At 54.5% G+C, this 19,604-nt stretch overlaps 1 protein-coding gene across 4 annotated transcripts; it reads left to right on the top strand.

Moving 5' to 3' along the window:
* The first annotated feature begins 278 nt into the window (after positions 1–278).
* On the top strand, positions 279–19,451 carry RASSF7 (Ras association domain family member 7). 4 transcript variants are annotated; one of them, XM_075502374.1, is made up of 7 exons: positions 279–341; positions 14,114–14,267; positions 14,495–15,399; positions 16,396–16,564; positions 17,262–17,372; positions 18,060–18,129; positions 18,348–19,451. In XM_075502374.1, exons 2-6 carry the CDS (start codon positions 14,165–14,167, stop codon positions 18,089–18,091), a joined length of 1,320 nt encoding a protein of 439 aa, XP_075358489.1. In that variant the 5' UTR covers positions 279–341; positions 14,114–14,164; the 3' UTR covers positions 18,092–18,129; positions 18,348–19,451. The 4 variants fall into 4 exon arrangements, 3 of the variants coding, with proteins under 3 accessions (XP_075358489.1, XP_075358488.1, XP_075358490.1); XM_075502373.1 differs by having other exon boundaries at positions 18,060–18,135; XR_012775884.1 differs by lacking the exon at positions 16,396–16,564.
* Positions 19,452–19,604: the final 153 nt, after the last annotated feature.

Here is a 19,604-nt window from a genome sequence, read left to right as displayed (position 1 = left end):
AGACTTCTTTTAAAAAACATTATAATGAGTTAAGACTTTTTTTTTTTAAAGGAGAATTTGAGACTTCTTTTTTTAAATAAAACAAGACTTCGGGGCGCTGGGCGTGGGGGAGGGGGCGGTGCTCACCTGGCCCGGGGGCGGGGCGGGGGCGGGGCTGGAGGGGGCGTGGCGGCGGGAGGGGGCGGGGCGGAGCGGAGCGGAGGGGCTGCAGGTCGCCGCGGCTCCGCGTTGGGGAGCAGACCGGTGGGACTGGAGTGGAGCCGTCGCCGCCGGGTAGGGGAGCCGGAGCCGGAGCCGGAGCCGGAGCGGCAGCCGCGCCGCCGTGGCTGGGCCGGCGGCAGGTGAGCGCGCACCGGTGCGGTGGGGCCGGGCCGGGCCTCACGGCGAGGAGGAACCGCCGCCGCTTTGCAGCACCGGGGCGCGGCGCGGCCCTGCCCGCAGCCGGGCCGGCACCCCCGGGAGCAGCCCTGGGGAGGGTGGTGGCTGCTGCGGCGGTGGCGGAGCCGCTGGCCCCGGGTCTCCCCGGAGTGAGCCGTCCCCGGGACAGCCGGCGCCCCGTCCGCCTGGCAGGGCCCAGCGGCAGCGGGGCATAACTCCATTATTTTGGGGCTGCGAAGCGCAACGACCCGCCCTGGCGTTCGGAGTGGGGCCGGGACAGCGAGGAGGTGACTTGGGGGCGGAGTGCCTGCAGAAACCCCAAATCCCTTAGCGAGAGCCCAGGCTGGGATGACTGGGAGTGGCTTTCGGCACTGGCAAGACCCTGAACCCCTTTGCCACCTGCCCGGTGCTGCGCTGGTCGTGTCGAGCACTTTGCCTCCCACCTGCCCAGGGCATGGGGAGCTGGCACCAGCATCCCCAGCAGCTCCTGCCACCAGCATGGCCCACCCAAGCCCCACTCGAAGGAGCAGCATCGTGGTCCCACTTAGCACTGAAAACACTGGCTAGAGCCCATGGCGGAGGAGCAGCCGAGGTGGCGTGGGGTCTCAGCTACCCATGCCAGGAGCCTCCCCTCACAGTCTGCATCCCCAGGACAAAGCTGTCTGTCCTTCCTCCCTTCAGAGACATCTCCGGCTCCCCGAGGAGAGGGGTTAAATTCCTCGATAAGAGCCTGGCTCCTCGCTGCATACTTCTGATGCCTTCTGCGAACTCTGCTGGCAGGTTGTTTCGTAACTCCACTTGTGGCCTGCTGCGGGTGGGAGAACAAATACTTCTCCCTGTTTTTTCCCTGCCCTGCAACAGCACTTTGTAATTGCATGTTGAAAGTCCAATTGCAGGTTAAAAACCCAAACGTGGTTTTGAGGGTGGTATTGCACGGAGGAAGGGGTCACAGCCACACACCTCTCACTCAAACAAAGCGGCTGCCTCTGGCACAGCCTGTGGCACTCCCCTTGGGATGGCTGATTTCAGGAGCAATTAGAAGAGGCAGGTGGAAACTGGTGAGAAATGGTCCGAAGAGGCAACAAGGGAGCTTTGGCTGCTCCTCGCAGTAAGCCAGGGCCGGTTCCCAGGGATGCCGGTGCTAACGACGCACTTGTGGGCCCCGGCTCGGTGCTCTGCCAAGACTTGCCAGGCAGGCACTGGGCCCCAGGAACGTGTGGTAGCACGAACGCCAGAGCTCAGCTGTCAAATGGCAGGGTGCTGGATCCGGCCGGGATGGGGCAGCGATGCTACATGCACCCATCCACTCACCTCAGGGGGTAGCTGTGTGGGGTCGCGCTCCTCATGCAGCAAGAATTGCAGCTGCTCTTAGGGAGAAGAGAGCAAATGCATGTGTGCGCATATATCTACAGTGGTTATGAGTGGGAAGTGTATCCAAATGCTGCTTGCCTTCCTTACCGGGCAGTGCTGGCAGTGTCCGCTTGGGAAGGGGCTGCGGGGAAGGGGGGATGCTCTTACCTTCTGCTGGTGCCACTGGAATGCCAGGAATCCTCCCGCATCCCTATCTGCCAGGAGTGCCTAAGCTCGGCGCCTGGCCTCCCTCTCGATGTAGCTCCACTGGCTTCCCCATGCCCTCTTGAGAGAAATAGCATGGAAATCAAGAAACCTGCCCCCCCCAAGCGCCTACATCTTCTTAAAGCTGTTCTTCCACCTTTTCATAGAAAGCTGCGAGGCCAAGGAGTGCGGCTTGCAGCGCCTGCAGGTGGCCAGCACCCTGCAGCATTGAGCACTGTGGGTCCGGGGGTCCTGCACTCTGACATTTCCTAGCAAGGGGATGGTGGTTGCTCTAAAAAATAAAACTTTGCAAATGAGTGCGAGACACACATGGGAGTTAGCTCTACCCAGGGCTTGAAGGGGGGGACCTGAGCGACAGTCTGACTCTGAGATAATAAAACAACTTAAGAACTAAGTCTGATTTATTTTAAATTCTTTTTTTTTTCCCCTTATGCTTAAGAAAAGCGAGTTACAGCTGCTCTCAGGCACTTGGTAGGTTTGAATACCTGCAGGCCCCAGCGAGCATGCTGGGGAGCTTGCCAGGCTTGACCAAACCTTTTGGCAGCAGGTGGTGGTTGGCCGAAGTGCTGCAGAGACGGCCGGTCTGAATCATCCCAGGGTGCTCCCTTCCCTGCTCTTTGAAATATGACTTGACCAAAAAAGGTAGCGTGGTGTAATTACTGAAGATACAGGGATTTACTGCGCCCGGGCAAATAGAGGAGCTTCTGTGCTGAAGTATTTTGGGGACTGAATGTAAAATGGGGTTGGGTGGGAGCTGGTCTGCTCTGGCAACATGTGTGTTGTCCACCTCCATAGTGGAGATGTGTATCATGGTTGCCTTCACCATCACCATGTGCTGCAGAGAAATATTGCCCAAGCATATCTGCTAGGGTCTGCACTGGTTCATCTCATCCATGTTTTTCAACATCTCTCTGCTTTGTCCCATTCATCTTCTGCTGTGGGAAAAACCCCCAGTGGTGTCTTGGAAGTGCCCCAAGCCCACATTCTGCTGTCCCCCCATGTGCTGGGGGGGGTGATGCTTTGGGACCAAATCCAGACAAGTTGATCCTCCCTGGCTGGAAAGCCATGATGTGTGTGCCAAGGCTTCGGAGCAGAGTATTTCCTTGAGTCGTGCGATGTCGGGTGCTGTGGTGAGCTAGGAAGAAGTCCAGGTGCTGCTTGACGAGGGGTTGCTCTGTGCCCGAGTTTAAATAAAGGCGCGAGGGACATTTTAAGTATTAGCTCTGTGTATATGCGTTGTTCTTAAGAGCATCTTTTTAAGGGATGTTCCTCGATCTGCCCCAACTTGTCTATGCCCTTGTAAACCTGTGTAGTCAAATTAAGGCATAAGCGTGTCTCCACGGAAGGTTTTTAACAAAATCCTATTGTAAATGATTGCTAACAATTTTATGCCCTTCCATTTTTCAGATGCCAAGTTCATGAGCTTCTAAAAGCAGCTGATTATCTGGCTTTTTGTGGACTGGTGTCAGCACTTTCTTGAGGGCTGGGGTGCTTCCAGCTGCCCCGGGCTAGTCTTCTAGAATAACTTGTTGCTTCAAAAAAAAAGGGGGGGGTGGGGGGGGAACCCACAACACTTTTTACCTGAAGACATGGGTGGATCAGCCCTGAGCTGGAAACTTTGGGGCAGTTGAGCACTGCCTGAATTTGGGAAGGCTTCCTCTGCTGCTTTGTAACCTTGCTGGAGCACAGGATGTGCTGCAGCTCTTGGTCTTAGAAGCCACATGCTCAAACCTCCCCATGTCACCCTAGGTGCCTCCTGTGTAACTGGGAGGACTGCTGATGGGATGCCGCAGCACTCTCAACAGCATTTTGGGGTCCCCCATGGAGGTCCCCCATGATGTTAGACCTAGCACTGTGCTCCTGAGCACGGGGACTTTGGAGGCACCTATAGTAGCATATAGGAGAGTAGCTGGGTCAGCAGAGAAGCCCGGCAAGTGGCAGCCTCCCCTTTGCTCCCTGCTTTTCCTGCAAGCCCGGGGAAGCCATTGGCAAGGGGTGGGAGCACCCAGCTGGTGTTGTGAAGCTGCCTGGCTGAGGGATCACGGGGAGAGCATTTTTTAGGGTTCTTGCTGGTTTAATGATTCCTGCTGGGAATATTGCTTTCCCTGGGAGGCATGCATGCGCAGCAGGGAGCTGGTCTCTGCCTCTGGATGCTTGCCTGAGGCGGCTGGTGGTGTGCAGGGGGTTGGATGAACACCACAGACATCTCTAGATAAGAACAAAGATGGGTTGGGTTGGTTTTTTTGGAGGCTTTGTGGTTGCTGTTTTCACTTGCTGATTTTTATTTATTTTCTTTTCCAAGTTCTGGCAATGTTTGGAGGTGGCAGTGCTCCTTTCTTTGCAGAGCCAAACATACAGTGGGAAGGCTGGGTGGACCAGAAGATGGGCTTCTACCTCTTTGCATGTTGTGATCGGTGCTGGCTGGTTCCTGCAACATGAACCCCTCTGCTCCTCTGAGGGACAATTTGAGCTTAATTAATTGTCAGAAAGCAGCTCGTGGTCTCCTTGGGCTCTTGACCGGTATGCCCATGTCTTTGCTTAATGGTTTGTGCCTCTAGAAAGTCAGGTGTTTCCCAGGCTTGCTCCGAGGATGTCTCTCCTTCCTCTCTTCCCTGCCCTGATTTCTTTGGGACGGGGCTTTCTCAGGGCAGCTTGTCAAGTCCTTGGGGTCCCATCCCAAAGGGGTGGCTCTGCAAGGCTTTCACAGGGCTGAGCAGCCTTGGGCACAAGGTTGTACCACATCATACCTGATCCAGGGTATTCCCACCTGCCCCACCATCGGTGGGGAAAAAAGCTGTATCTGCACAGGGATTTGTACCACAGAAAAGATTCCTGTAGGGTTTAAAAAAAAAAAAAAGTCCTTTTCTATTGCTCTTTCTAGTCTTTTAAAAATCTTACAAACTCAGCATCCTATGTTGCAAAAGAACGTTTGCTCTCCCACTCTGGCAGGGAAATATCCCTGCGACCCAGGAGTGGATGCGCTAGAAACAATTTCGCTTTGCATGTTTGAGATGCTGCACGCTGAGGACTAGTTGTCCCTCAAATCTACTTCTCCTCAAATAATTTTTGGAATGTTTTAACGCAGTTTGAGGATTGGCTAGGCTGTGACCTTGGACTTGGTGCTGTCCTTTTTTAATTCGGTTGGCTGTTTAATGACCTGCTGGGAGTATAAAGAAGTTGGGGTAGGGGTTCAAAAGGCTGAGTTTCCCGAGAGCAACCCCAGGTAAGCATGAGTTGCATGAGGATTAAGCTCCTAAATGCCTCTGAAAAACCAAGATATCTGTATTGCATCTCCTTCTCTGCACAGGCAGGAGGGCCAGCATGGTCCCCGGCACCGGTTCCCATCCTGTGTTGGTCCTTCAGGTATCACTGAGTGCTGACGGAGCCCTTAACCCCCAGCATTTGGAAGGAGGACACCTATGTGTGGAGCAGGAGATGGAGCCCTTTGGCGGCATCGAAACCCCTTCAGCCAGAGGTTTGCCACCTCCCAGCAAGGTGGTTTTGGGAATTAAAGTTGGTCATGGAGCCATGATCTCCATCGCTTGTTGAAGGACAGTGACTTGTACCCCCCAATGGATGGCCCCTTGCGTTTTAGTGCCAGATAGGGGATTGAGTTGCCTCTCCAGAGATGTGGCTCCATTTTAGTGCTTTAAAGAGCTTATTATCTCTAGGTGGGTTCAGGCAGGGACTGATAGCACCTCTGCCTAATTAATCATGTGCCAGGTAGCATGAAAGCAGAGACTTCTAAAATACCCAAGTGTCTTATCAGAGGTTTCAGCTTGGATTAATTCTGGGTCTCTTGTTTATTTGACTCTGTGTGTTTGTGAGAGAAAGAAAGGAGCATTTTCAGCTCTTGGCAAATGGTCATTAAAGGTCTCTTTAATCCTACGAAGTTACGTATAAATATCCGTGGCAGCATGCACCTGCATATTCATCAGTGCATCCTCTCCTCCGGAGACCCAGCGGTACATCCTTGGCGTGTGTCCGCTTTCTGAAGTAGGGTAGGAAACTGCAAGTTATTTTGGAAATGGAAAATAAAATATGGAAAGTTTATCCCTGGTTTTGCATTTGCTAATTTGTTAATTACTGTCTCCTCTAGGATGAGAATTGGAGTGGAAAGAGGATAGCTGGTGGCTGACGCCATCTCTTCTGAAGGAGGCCGGAAGGCAGGTTGAGGGGAGAATATTTGTAGGTCATTTGGCTTTTTCATGTCCCTGGTCTTACTTGGAGGAGAGGTGCAGAGCCTTAATTTTCTGTAATCCTATGGAAATTAAATCCTTGACTGCTTTGAGATGAGACGGGGAGAGCAGCAGGTCAGTGCCTGTCTCCACTTGCCTTGTAGGTGGCCAAGGTGCCACCTCATCTTGTCCTCTGGGCTGGACTGGGTGAGCATCACAAGGAAGCTGCACTTTGAGGGTCATTTCTGGCTCTTCTGGAGGCATTGGGAGAAATAGCTTGTTGGTTGGCTTTTCCTCATTTTGGTCTCACCCTTGGCATGGAAAAAACGGAAAATTGATGGAAATTGAAATACTTCTCCTCTTTGGCTGGGGAGGAGAAAGCAGATACTTTGGGTACTTCAGGGTATTTCCAAGGCTTGAACAGGCTCTTGCATCTCCAGATTTGCAGCATTCCTCCTGCGTCCCGCATGATGAGAAATATAAGCTGTTTTCTGACCTGGGGAATGGGTTGTGTGTAATAATGGGGGAATATTCACAAATTGCATCATGCTTTTGCTGATGACCGCTGTGAAAGATGCGTGCCGGCGTTGTGTTTGCATGCAGATGGTCTGGCTAATACTCCTCAGAGCTTGGCGTTTAAGAGGTGGATTGTGAGTCATCCCGTGAAGACGATGGGCATTTGGGCATCCTGGAGCTGCTGCGCTGGGGCTCGCAGTTGGGCAGCGGCTGCAGGTACAGCGGTGCCTTGACAGCTGAAGAGCAAGCACCAAATTTTTTTGTATTAAAAATAAAGGCAATAGTTTTAGGGGAAAAATTGGGGGGCATACTCAACCCTGAAAGGTTTTCAAGTCCAACCTCTAATCCTCAAGGCTGATCTAGGTCAGCCTAGAGCCCAAAGGTACCTAGACCCAGCCTTGCTCCTGTGCTGGGAGCTGGACACCTAAATGCTTCCCCAGCCCCTCCTGGGCTTGGCGTCTGGGCGGGTTCAATTGCACTAGAAAAAAGAAGCGTGGCAGTGCAAGAGCTTTTCCTCTTTCCCCTCTAATCTACACGTTGTTGCTGATTTTGCTTCACCCCCTTGAGAAGAAACTATGAATTTACTCTCAGCTGCTTTCATGAAGTCGCTCTTCACTTGCACGTTTGGGGTTGATGGTAATGGTTACAGCAATAGCAGGTGCTGCTAATGTTTCCCTTGCAAACCTTCATCTTTACGGCAGACTTTACTAGCCAGCCTTGCCTGCCTTTCTCCCCCCGGGACAGTAACCATTAGTGCTGCAAGGGAGAAATACGATGCATTAGGGTGAGGAAGATGATCCTTCCCCTTCCAGGCTGAAACACTGTAATGTGAGTGTGTGCAGTAGGTGGAGGGGGGTTTTTTTGCTTCTTTTAATCTATAATGAGCTTTCAGTTCGTTGCTCATCTGCGGGGTGGACTGGCTGGTAAACATCCCTGAAAGTCATCACTGCCTATGGTCCTTGATATTTCAATACGGCTCTCGACGCTGGCCTGCCATGGCCACAAATCTTGGCTTGTTTAAGAGGGGCAAAAAGTTCCCCATCTCCTTCCCAGTGCTGCTTCTGAAGCCTTTGTGTGGGTCCGATTCCGTAGCAGAACCAAAAGCTTGGGTGAAAGAAACAGTGAGAGAAATCCCCTCAGGTGGAGCTGGGATGGCTGAGCTTCTTCCACATCGGCTGGGGTGTGAGCCTCCCTCCCCTAAATCCCTGCCAAAGGCCGTCACCCCGAGGCCCATCCCGCATTGCAGCCCTGGGCAGGATTTATCCCTGTCTCTTCCCACCCTGCTCGGCATCAGCCAACCTCACCGGAACACCCCAGGCATGTTAGCATGGATCTGTAATTTTGGGGAGGAAGTGGAGCAGAAAATCCCAAAGCCTCTATTTTGCTTTTAATGGGGGGTTGCTGGCTTGGTGCTTATGGGTCTCCAGAAATTTGTCTCTTTGGGCAGTTCCTGCAAGACCCTAATGTGTGGGACCCATCCCCCTTGGGGTTCCGGACGACTTTGGCGGTGGTCTGTGGCTTCAGGCTCAAGTGACGCTTCAGCTCTTGAGCGATGCCATGGGACTTAGTTTTCCTGATCATGGCTGTTTGATCTCCTTTGGGTGCAGAAAGCCCTTGAAACATGGATGTAACTTCTGCAGATGTTGAGCATGCGTTATGCATCGTAAGACGCCCCCAGCAGAAGCCGATTGCTATCGCTTGCTATTGAAGCATGATGGAGCCCAGGGGTGTGCATGGGCTGGGATCCATCCGCACATCTCTGGTAAAGCTGCACCTTCAGGGTACGTTTGCAGTACCCCTGTCCCCAGCTAGTTTCTCCAGCTGAAGGAGGAGAGAAAAGCGGAATCCACAAAGCCCTCGTGCGGTTTTGAAATTATTAATTTCAGTAATTTGCTGATTTTTAGGGCCTGCTGTCAGGCATCCCATGGCAGAGCAGGGAGCTGGATGGGGCATGACAGGTTGACCCAGGATGCGGGGGCTATTATGGCCACCCCTAAATAAGCCACTTGTGTGTGAATTAGAGCCCTGTGCCTGGTGCTTCCTTGCTCCTGGGTATTTGCAGCCACCTTGCGTAAGAGCTGGTGGCTTTGATAGGCCTGGAGGGTGAGTAACGTTTGCACACCCTCCCTGTGACGGGAGGATGAAGAGCTGCCTCTCTGGGCTATGACTGCTCTGGTAGGTCTTGTTTGTCGCCTCTTGAGCTCGTTTAACCCCTGCCAGCTCTTTGTGCCAGGATGAAGTAACCCATTTGCTGCCCCGGGCTGGAGCCCTGTGCCTGTGTCCTGCCTGCACCCTGATGGCCCCCACACTGCAGGAGAGGATGATGACCTCTTTGGTAGGTGGCCCTCTTGGCTGCTTTGCACCAAGCCAGGAGATGGTGTCCCTTCAGGATCCCAGGGCCAGCATCCTCAGGACGAGCATGCACCGTGGAAAGGTCCTGCACCACGTGGCTGCAGGCAGGGCTTTGCTTGGTGCTCCCTGCTGCAGTGGCAGCGACCATCGGTGGTTGCCAGAGTTTGCTGCACAGACAGCTCGTTCAGAGCTGTGGATGATCACCTCCATCCAGTGTGGGACCTGCCAGCCCAGGAATAGCCACAGCGTCAAGCCTTGCCATGGCTGATCATCTCCACCCAGCATGGGAACTGCCAGCCCAGGAAGTGCCACAGTGTCAACCCTTGCCATGGCTGATCTCCCCCCAGCGTTGGACCTGCCAGTGGTGTCAACCCTTAGCCACAGCCTCAACCTTTGACCGCAGTGTCACCTTCTGGCCTGGGATGGACACGGCATAGAAAGCCCAGCAGAGCTGCTCTATCCCTGCAATGCCCTAGCCAAAGGCAGGTGATGCCACTCCAAAAGAGGGACCCGAGGCAGGACACTGTCGATCGGCTGGAAGGGAGCCTGGACCACGGCCCATCCCCTCCAACCTGCTGCAGGATAAGCGCTGTCAGGAGGCTTTGGTTCCCCATGGATCTTCTCCATGTTGGGTCACCCCTCCACACCTGAGTAACAGGGAGGCTTCTGTCCCACCAGAGGGTTTCAGCACGCAGGCAAGTACCATCTCTTCCCTTTGGTGCCCAGGAGCTGGGCCCGGTGCGTCAGGCAGGGAGGGACCTCAGGAAGTATTAAATAGCTCCTGGATGTGTCACTGCAGCAGCTGATACCGGGTGGTGAGTCATGGCCAGCCTGCCAATGCTCTGGCATGCGGGATGGTGACACGGGGCCACTTCTCCCCTCCCCTCACCACTTGCTGTTTACTTGTGTATTGGGGTCTTTTTTTTACTTGTGTGTCTGTACACAGCTCAGATGAGCATCTCCCCTGGCATCAGGCGGGAGAGGAGTGAGAGGGTCAGACTCAAAGCAGGAATGAAATGACTGAGAGTACCCCAGCATCTGCCCAAAGTGCATCCAAAGGGATGCAGAGCCACTGGTCCCCGTGGACACCTTGGTCCTCCTTGGATGGCGGGCTCATCAGAGTCTGCTCTCAAGTACAAATACATCTTTATTTATTAATTATAAGTCTTTATAACCCAACCCCCAGCCCAAACCCTGACCCAAAAGGCTGGTCTTCTGGCTTTTTGCAGTTTTAATTAAGCTTGCTGGGAAGCTATCCCTTTGCCGCTGCTCTCCAGCCCTGTGCCCAACTCTTTGCCAGGGGGTGGACATAGCAAGGGAGGCGAGCGAACCCCCAGAAATGGGTGAATACTCAGTGCTGACGGGATGCTCGGCTCAAAACCTTCATGCTGGTCCCAGACAGTGCTTATTAGGCACTCTGGTAGAGGCGTTTGGGATGCTCTGGTGTTTGGGTTGTAGTTGGCCTTGCTGTTGGGTGCAAAACTGTTTTTTTCCTAACCATGTACTTTTTTTTTTCTTGTGTGTGGCAAAACATGGGAGAAAGGCACTTGCAAAGTGTTTGCAATCCTTGGCTGGAAGGTGCTGTCTCAGCTTCTGAGAGTGCCTGTAGGGGATGCGGGGGGGTCTCTGTAAATTAGTGGTTTTCCTTGCTTCTATAAGGAGGGTGACTGGCCAATTTTCTTGGCTAGCCATGTATTATTTCAGATCCAAGGAGATCACGGAACCCTTGTGAGTCCCAGCAGCCATCAGGATGGCAGTTTGCAGGAGCTACGCAAAATGTGCATCCTCCTGCACATACAGAAATGCTCCTTCATCTCCTTTTCCTTTAGCCCAACAGCTTTGGGGAGGCTGGGAGATGGCAGCACCAAGAAACAAAATAAAGCTGTAAGACCTGAGATTGTTAATTTACAAAAAAAATATTTTTTTTAGTGTCAGTGTTTGAAATTCCAACTCCCAGTTAGGAAATTTGTTGAAGTCGTGGTATGAATCATCTCTACCCTCAATTTTAGGACCTATTGCATGGGGAAGGGAGCAGAAAATTAGTCACTTTGTTAATCTGCTTCCAATAAAAATTATATAGAAATCCATGGGGGGGGGGGTAAGAATAAAATGAGAGGGGCTTTTGGCAGCAGGCATCATGCATCCTAGTGCCTGCAGCCACCTGCTCACTTCCCTGTGCTGTTTTCGGGGCAGCCAGCATGGCCTGGCAGCTGCCTGCACTTCTGGTTCATGATCAAAGTGGCCTCCTAGGGCGAATACAAACAGAGGCAGCTGGAAACCGGCCTCCTGCAGAGAAGTGCTTCTTCCCCAAGAAAAGTGATTCTCACCCAAAAAAAAAGCCCTTTTTGCTATCTGGTGGTATAACGAAGGCAGCTACTAATTAAAGCAGGGGGTCAGCAGCAGAGCTTGGGGAGAGGGGAGTCATATTTGCAAGTGGAGAAATGAGACCGCCCCCCAGCTGCTGATTTTTTAGGAGTAAAGAGCTGGGGGGAGCTACAGTGGAGGTGGTGCTGGGGGCAAGGTGGAGGTTTTGGGGTTTATTCCCTGGTGGCTTTTAGGGTGTGGTTTTTTGTTGGTTTTTTGGTTGTGGGTTGGTTGGTTTTTTTTTTTTTGAACCAGGGTGATTCTGGCATGGTGGGCTATTGGGGATGAGATGCTGAGTGCGGGTTGTGATGTGTCCCCCAAGCAGGGACTGGGGGGTGCGAGGAGCATTGCTGGTCCCCCCGGATGAGGATGAGCTGCCTTCATCTCGTCAGCTCCTCTGTGAGCCCAGGGTTTTGGGGAAAGAGGTGCAGCTGGGCTGGTTTTGGGTGGGCTGGGGGAGCTGATCCTGGCCTGGGAAGGGGCGAGGAGGGCAGGCAGAGGAGGGAGTAGCCCTCAGCTCTATTTACCACCCCCTTGCAAGGGGGCAGATAACATCCCATATCCAGCAGTGAGCTGGGGATGGCGACCCCAAAAACCCCAGGGGTTACGGTGAGCAATTGGTTAACGGGGACCCCCTGTGCTTGCAAGGATTTAAGGAAATAATAATTAAAATGATTGGATTTTGGGGTGCTGGGGGATGCAGCAGGGAGAGATGCGGCGGGGAGGGATGTGCTGGCTGCTTTTTGGGGGGGGTTTCCCCATATCAGGAGAAAAGCTGGCCACTGCTGCTCCCAGCTTTTTGGCAGCAGCGTGCCGCGTGGTGGTGTGCCGTGTGCTGGCTGCTGGTAAATGATTGCCAAGGTGGCCAGCCAAGGTGGGGCCAGAGGTTGGTGACGGGTTTGAACCCAAACAGGTGCCTGGGACTGGCGCGCTGGCAGCCATCCCGCTCCCGCACCCGGCAGTGTTCGGCAACCACTGGATTTTTTGGGCAAGGTGAGGCTGTGCGACATGACTCAGACAGCTGGGTTATTTTTTCTTATTTACTTTTAAGCTCCTGGCCTCCCTGCGGGGTTGGAGCAGGGGAAGCTGGGTTCGATGCTAGCCAGGTCCCTGGCTGGGGTGGGGGCGATGCTCCCCAGTATGCGTTGCCACCCCAAATTTGGCGTTAGAGTGCCCCATGGGGGGGGGGGGGGGGGGAACACGGGGACGGGGGATGGGACACACGGACGACAGTGGCTTCCAGGGTGAGCTGGGTGGTGCCACGGCAGCACCTGGACTTTGCTCCACGCCAGGGGCTGATTGCAGCCTTGACTGCACGGGATGGGGGGAGTGGTGCCAAGACCCAGCTTTGAAATTAAATTGGGCTAAACCTTGCAAATTTTAGTGGGTTGGGCTCACAGGGAGGTCGGCTGAGCCCAAGGTGCCCTTCACCCCCACTGGTTTTCCCTGGCCACCCAGCCAAGCCAAACATGAGCTCAGTGCCAAGGTATTTGTGGCGGCCGCTCCATGCCCACTTTTCAGAGGTGGGCAGTGGGGTGGCACCGACAGGACCCGGTTTCTCCTGGCCTTTCTTGCACCATGGCTAAAATCCATCATCGCCAGAGGCAGGACCCTTCGAGCCCTCCCTTTGATTACTCAAGCAGGCAACAAAAAATAAGCAAGAAGTGGTGTTTAACTCGAGGTCAAGCTTTCTCGCAGCCCAACTGCAAACTTGGGAGGGCTGGAGCTGAGGGATGGAGAGGCTGCAACCAGGTGGGTTAGGCTGGGAAAGCGGTTTGGGACCCTCTGGGTGGAGAGCCTGGAGATTTCCTATATACATTCCTCCGCCCAGGGCTTTCAGACAAGCCTGATGCTAGAAAAAAGTGTTATAGGGGAAAAGAGATACATCTTTCTTTGCATGGTGTTTGAAAACACTGTAAGCTCAAATATTTGAGTTCTTTACAGCTCATGCTTAATTTTTTTTTTTTTTTTTTTTTTAAGGCTGTCGCAGTTTTTGCGCTGCTGGAAGAGGCAGGAGTTGGGTGTGCCCAGGCTAACAGGCATTGTTTTAACACGGGAGAGCCCTGAGAGCCTGGGCTTCACCGCAGGAGTTCGTGCCTGGCTCCCCCTCCCAAACCCCACCTTTGGTCACATTTTTGTGCATAAAGAGGCTTTATTTTAATTTTTTAATCCCTCTCTGGAAAATTAGATGGAGGTAAATAGATTAAAATGTGCATTACCTCCACCTTCTCTCAATATCCCGTTGCGAGGGTGGGCAGCTGTTGGTTTCTCTGCCTTTTCCAATATTGTTTGGAAAATCCCACCATGCTGCCCTGCCAAATTGTCAGAGAAATTGCAGTGAAAGTCCAGCAAACCCATTAAAAGTCTGCATTTGCAGCAGAAATAATCTGGGCATCTTCTGGGCACACAGAAGAAGATGCAAGCACACAAACCCCGTCATTTCCCACCACAGGAAGATTTGGACCCACTGCCCAGACATGAGAAAAAAAAAAAAAAGTGGTGTTTTTAAATTTTTTTTGGGGGGGGGGGTCAGATAAACATTGGTGTTTTAATAATATCAACAGAAACACAATCCGTGGGCAGGGAGAGACGCAGAGATGGATGGAGGGTGGCAGCGAGCAACTGCTTGGTCTAGGATGCAGTTTACAGGATGCTGGTGTTAAAGATGACTTAATGATGCCACTCTTAAAGCATCTCATATTCCTTGTTAGCGGCTTGGGATGGAAACCTGGTTTCTTTTCTACCCGCAGGCAGCCTGTCCTGTGATGACCCAGCGCACCTGAGGCCTGGCAGCCACAGGGATGGAGCTGAAGGTCTGGGTGGATGGGATCCAGAGGGTCGTCTGCGGTGTCTCAGAGCAAACCACCTGCCAAGAAGTGGTCATCGCCTTGGCGCGGGCCATTGGTAAGCCATCTCCATCTGCTGGGGGGATGCCCCTTTGCGAGTGGAGGCATCTGCCGAGGGGATGCCCCATCTGCAGGTGCTTCCTGGGAAGTGGAGACCTTGGGTGGGTGGGGTCCTGCTCTGGAGTGGTGGGGATGTCACCAGCTGCTGCCCGTATGGCAGCAGCCTTGGCACACCACTGCTGGCCACAGCTTTCCCCATCTGACATGCTCACCTCCTCCTGGCAGGTCAGACGGGCCGCTATGTGCTGGTGCAGAAGCTGCGGGAGAAGGAGCGGCAGCTGCTGCCGCTGGAGTGCCCCTTGGAGTCACTGGCCAAGTGCGGGCAGTATGCCAACGACGTGCAGTTCGTCCTGCGGCGGACAGGCCCCAGCGTGGCCGAGCGGCCCTCCTCGGAGGGCGCTCCCCAAGCCCCTGAGAGGACATTCATTCGGGCCAGCTTGCCCATCAAGCCCAGGCTCACTGGCACGGATGCACCCCGTTCCCGGGAGCCAAAAAAATCCATGACCTTCAACTTGGGTCCTGCAGGCTCCGGTGATCTGTTCGGCATGAGCCGCTGGAGGCACCAAGCGCGGGAAGGGATGGACTTGGAGGGTGATGGGGTTGTCCAGCCCTCCAAGGAGGAGCTGTTTAGGAGGGTGCTGTGGCAGCAGGAGCAGCTGCATTCCTTGGAGGCCCATGGGGACACCCTGGAGATGGACCTACGGCTCTGGGAGCATGGCCGGCTCGCCAGCCAGGAGGACGAGATACTCTACCTGGAGCACCTGGTGCGGAGGAACGAGACAGAGCTGGGTGAGGAGGAGTTTTGGCAGAGCGAGCTCCGGCTGGAGAAGGAGTGTGAGCGGGAGCGGCAGGAGCGGGTTAGGAGCCTGCGGGCCAGCCTGGAGGAGTACACGCAGAGGATCTATGAGCTGAGCGCCCGGACCGAAGCCCTGCAGGAGGAGATCCAGTGGGAGATGGCTGAGAGGGCCAAGAGGGGGAAGGAGACCCCTGCGCCCAGCCCCACAGAGCTGGAGGACATGGCCACCAAGATGAAAAGGGACCTGGAGGCCAAGGTCAAGCAAGGCACCCAGCTGGAGAGCAACCTGGCCAGCGTGGAGAAGGCCCTGGAGGAAGCTGAAAGGAACCTGCAGGTAGGTAGGACCAGGTTGAGCAGCCCCATGGGGTGGTGGGACCTTCAGGAGAGGATGGGGTATGGGGCCGATGAGTTGACTGGAGTTGGTCCTACCTCACCTGGCCGGTGAGTGTGGGGCTGGGTGCACGGGGGTGGCTCATCAGCAGTGACCGCAGTCAGGGGGACACCACTGCTCTTACCTGGCCGGTGCAGGGTCACGCACCCGTTGTTCTCCATGCAAGCTGCATCTGGGCTGAGGCTCCTGCTGGCTGGTGCACGGGGAGCACAGCATTGCCCTGCTCTGGCACGGACAATGGTGCTGGAGCACATGGTCCATGTGCAGGGTCAGTGCAAGGGTCGATGTCATCTTGGATAAAGGAGTCATGGAGGGGGATAGCGTAGATCCCCATGGTGCCGATGCATGAAGCCTTTTGACCATGCAAGCTGTGCAGGGGCTTGGGCTCATTGCGGAGAGCTGCACAGCGTGGAGATGGCAGCTGTGGGGCTGAGTCGTGATGCCCCCTGGCTCACCTGTCCCAGCCCCCCCAGCATCAGGGGATCCAGGCACTGTGTGACGCCCACCCTCCGCCCACTGGGTCCCCTTCGGTGGAGCAAAAGGGAGAAGCTTTTGCCCAGCCAGGCGGTGGTAGCTGCCCTTCCCCAGAGCGGCCATGCTTCCAGCATCTCATCTTGACCATCTCGTTTGTGTCCAGCGTCTCCCAGCACGGCAGCAGCTGCCGTTTGACGGCTGCTCGCACCCTCTTGTGGAGACGCAGCAAAGCAGGGCTGTTCCCAAAACAACTCCTTCCTCGTCCCCGCCACCCGGGCACCCTGCTGCCCGCAGGCCTTTGGAGAGGGGCGGCCGAGCCGTGGTGCCCCCGAGGTCCCCTTCGCCGGCTCCAGCAGGGTGAGCCCCAGCTGGGGGAGCAGCCCCAGGGGAGTATGCCAGCTGGTTTTCAAGCATGGGGGGGATACGTGTCTCACCCTGTCCCCCTCCTCGGTGTGTGTTTTGCAGGCCCAGACCCAAGAGCTGGAGGAGTTAAATAAGGAGCTGAGGCAGTGTAATTTGCAGCAGTTTATTCAGCAGACGGGGGCCACGGTGACGGTCCTGCAGGCCAGGTCCGAGGAGGACGCCCAGCCGGAGCCGAGCCCATGCGAGCTGCCAGCCTGCCGGAGAAACGGAGGTCAGCACGCTGCTGCCGGCTCGGCCGCGGGGGCTGCTCCGTGGGACCCCTGCCTGCTCCCTGCTTCCCCCTCCAAGGGGGTCAGCAACCTCCTCCAAGGGGGTCGGCCCCAAAGTTGGCCAGTTCTGCCCTGGGCACTGAGGTTAGGCAGCAGGGACAGGGTTTCAGTGCTGGCACGATGGTGGCTCACCACCCTGGGGATCTCTGAGGTTTGCTAGCCCTGGGGCTCTTTCCTCCTCCACATTGAAGCCTCGGGGCTGCTCATAGCCATGCTCAGGGGTCAGATCCTGCATTGCTTTTTTTGGGGCCGGGGCAGCCGCAGGAAGCTTTCCTTCACAGCACTGCTGCATGCCAACCATGGTGGCGGTGGCAAAAAGCAGGCAGCCAAGGGCCAGCACAAGCCCCTGGCGGCTGCGGGCTGGTGGGGACATGCTCCAGCCGCCAATGACCTCTTTGCGTTTGGTGAGGGAAGGGTGAGCACGCTGCCTGAGGCCATGTCCGCATCCTTGCAGGGATGAGAGGAGGCAGCAGGGAGCTCTCGTGGAAGGGGACTGGAGGAGACAGGGACCCAGTTGTTTCTCCTCTGGAGCACCCAGAGAGGGTGACATGGCTGCCTCGCGCCACTGCAGTGGCCGTGCCTGGCAAGCGTGGGAGGTGTGAGCCCTGCCCAAGCCAGGTGTTTTTCCCCATCCCACAGGTTTTCCTCCCACCACCGGCGCCGACTCGCCTCCCCAGGTCAGCACCAAGCAGCTCCTCTGCCACCCCAGGACCCTGCCGGAGCCCCTGGTGTCCAGCCTGAACCCCGAGGGTGCGTACATCCCAGCAGGCCGCTAGGAAGCGGGGAGAGGCTTTTGCTGCCCAAAATGGGCTGCAGAGGGCAAGTGTGTGCTGGGAGCGGGAGGCCGGAGCTATTTATAGATGCCATTAGGAAGAGCAAAGCTTACACCCTGGCAGCCTCCGCTCTGCTGCCAGGGGCTCACACACTGGCGGTCCAGCTCTCTGCCCTGCTGGGAGCTGCAGACAATGCTCCTCATCCCCTCTCCTGTTCCCTGCATCCCCCAGGGCTGAGACCTTGCTAGAGTTAAGACAGGGAGATTTGGCTCCCATCCTTTACAGGAGTCACTTTTGCTCCATCTTGGGGACCAGTTCACCCCAAAACCCTTTTTTCCACCTCCTGTGACTCTTTTTCCACCTTGCACCATGTTTTTGGGTGCAGCAAAAGCAAGCTGTGATGTCCCTGCCCACCATGGCGATGCTGCCTGCATCCCGGCATTCCATTCCCACACACACCACCATCTCTTCAGCAAAACCCTACTGCCATCCTCCTCATGGCCCAAAACGTCCATCCCCATCTCACCAGATGCTGCGGCATCTGCATATCCACCTCCCAGTCCAGGCTTTGCGCTTGCATGTGTCCTGTTTTCCATTCCCCTTTTCATGAGTGCTTGCCCACTGTGATGGGGTCACTCAGATTGTGTTTTGTCTTGTCTTGCAGTTGTATCAACCAGGCAGAGCATCTGGAGGTAGAAGGGCCCGGCCAGTGGAGCATCGATTGCCTTGCAAGTGTAACTGTATAAATAAACCATATTTTATATATATATATATATTTTTTTTTTTTTTTACTGCTTTATATTGTGAATGGATGTGGACAGCCAGCCAGAGTATTTTTACAGACTGTAAAATAAAAACAGAGACCAACAACACAAAGCAACCCTCTTCCCCTGTGGATGGAAGCGACCCCCTTCTATTTTTTTTTTTTTAAAGTGCTTTCTATATTCAACAGAAAACAGCGGCACTCCTGTTCCGTGTAGCCTCCTCAAAAGACCCATCGTGCATTCGGAAAAGTCCTTGCTCCTTTGACTAGGGGAGCGAAGCTGTGGTGGAGGCCTGCCTGGAGGCTCACCTGGATGGAGCAAGTTACCGGGTTTTACAGCATCTTGCTGCAGCAAGCAGGGCCATGACAAACAGCCTCTTCACTGGCTGCAGGGGAGGCACAAGAGCAGCTTTAAGACAAATTTCTGCCCCCTCTTTTTTTGTTATTATAAGAAACCTGTAGTAGAAGCCCCCTTTCCACGGTGCCACGGACCAGGCTTTAAGGGAGCAGGGAACACACAACGGGGGCCTGTTTTTCTTAAATCCACGTAATGTTTCAACTTGTTTTTAAAATAAAAAATTGCAGAATGAGCCCTTCCCCGGTGGCAGCGTGGGTGGGGGGCAGGACCCAAATGCTCTTGGTGGCATTTCACTCATTTTTTTTACTTGATGGCCAGTAGTTACTCTTGGGTTTTGTTCATCTGTCCCAGTGGGTCACCTTGTATTTTAACTGTGAAACCAAAGTAGTCTGGGGAGAGGATGGGTTTGTCCAGGAGGTCCCCAAGCCTGTTTTCAATGCATTGTATGCAAAAAAACGTGACTCGGGCATAGCGTTCGCCGTAAAACCCCGCTTTCCCCGTATGAATGTAATCCTGTGTGCCGCGGTTTCAGTTTTCAATAAATCTTTGGGAAAGGATTTGAGCAAAGCGAGTGTGAGCATGCTGTTGTGGCCCAGGGCGAGCTGTCCCTGCCGGCTCCTGGTCTGGTGCCCAACAGGCACGTCCGAGCGGTTTGTGCACCCCATGGCCGCCTCTTTCGTTTCCAAGCCATCTCTTTCCATTTGCCGAGTTAAAGCTGTAAGTATTTTATGACCGAATGCATCTTACGCTGCTCTCTCTTTATTTTTTTTTTCTTTTTTTAAATCACAAAGTGCTTTACAACCAGCGGATGAAGCTTGTCTCTGGTGAGAGGGCGGCCGTCTCTGGGATGAAACATGGCAGCATTTTAATAATGCACAGCAGCAGCTCAGAGCATTTTAGGACAGGACGCGAAAGGGATGGCACTTGGCTGCAGATAGGAGCAGGTAAGGGGAAAACTTCCCATTCGCCTTCAAGCCCCTCAAGCATCTGGATAACCACAAGCAAGAACGTCAGCTCTTGCTCTCTATCAGCATCTCCCCTGAGGCTCTGCTGGGCTCTGGTCCCCAGGGACGTGCCCCTCTCAAAGC

This window comes from Mycteria americana, chromosome 5, assembly GCF_035582795.1.
Source record: "Mycteria americana isolate JAX WOST 10 ecotype Jacksonville Zoo and Gardens chromosome 5, USCA_MyAme_1.0, whole genome shotgun sequence".
Taxonomy (NCBI): Eukaryota; Metazoa; Chordata; class Aves; order Ciconiiformes; family Ciconiidae; genus Mycteria; species Mycteria americana.
Note: the sequence above shows the minus strand (reverse complement) of the source record. Positions and strands in the feature narration are given on the sequence as shown.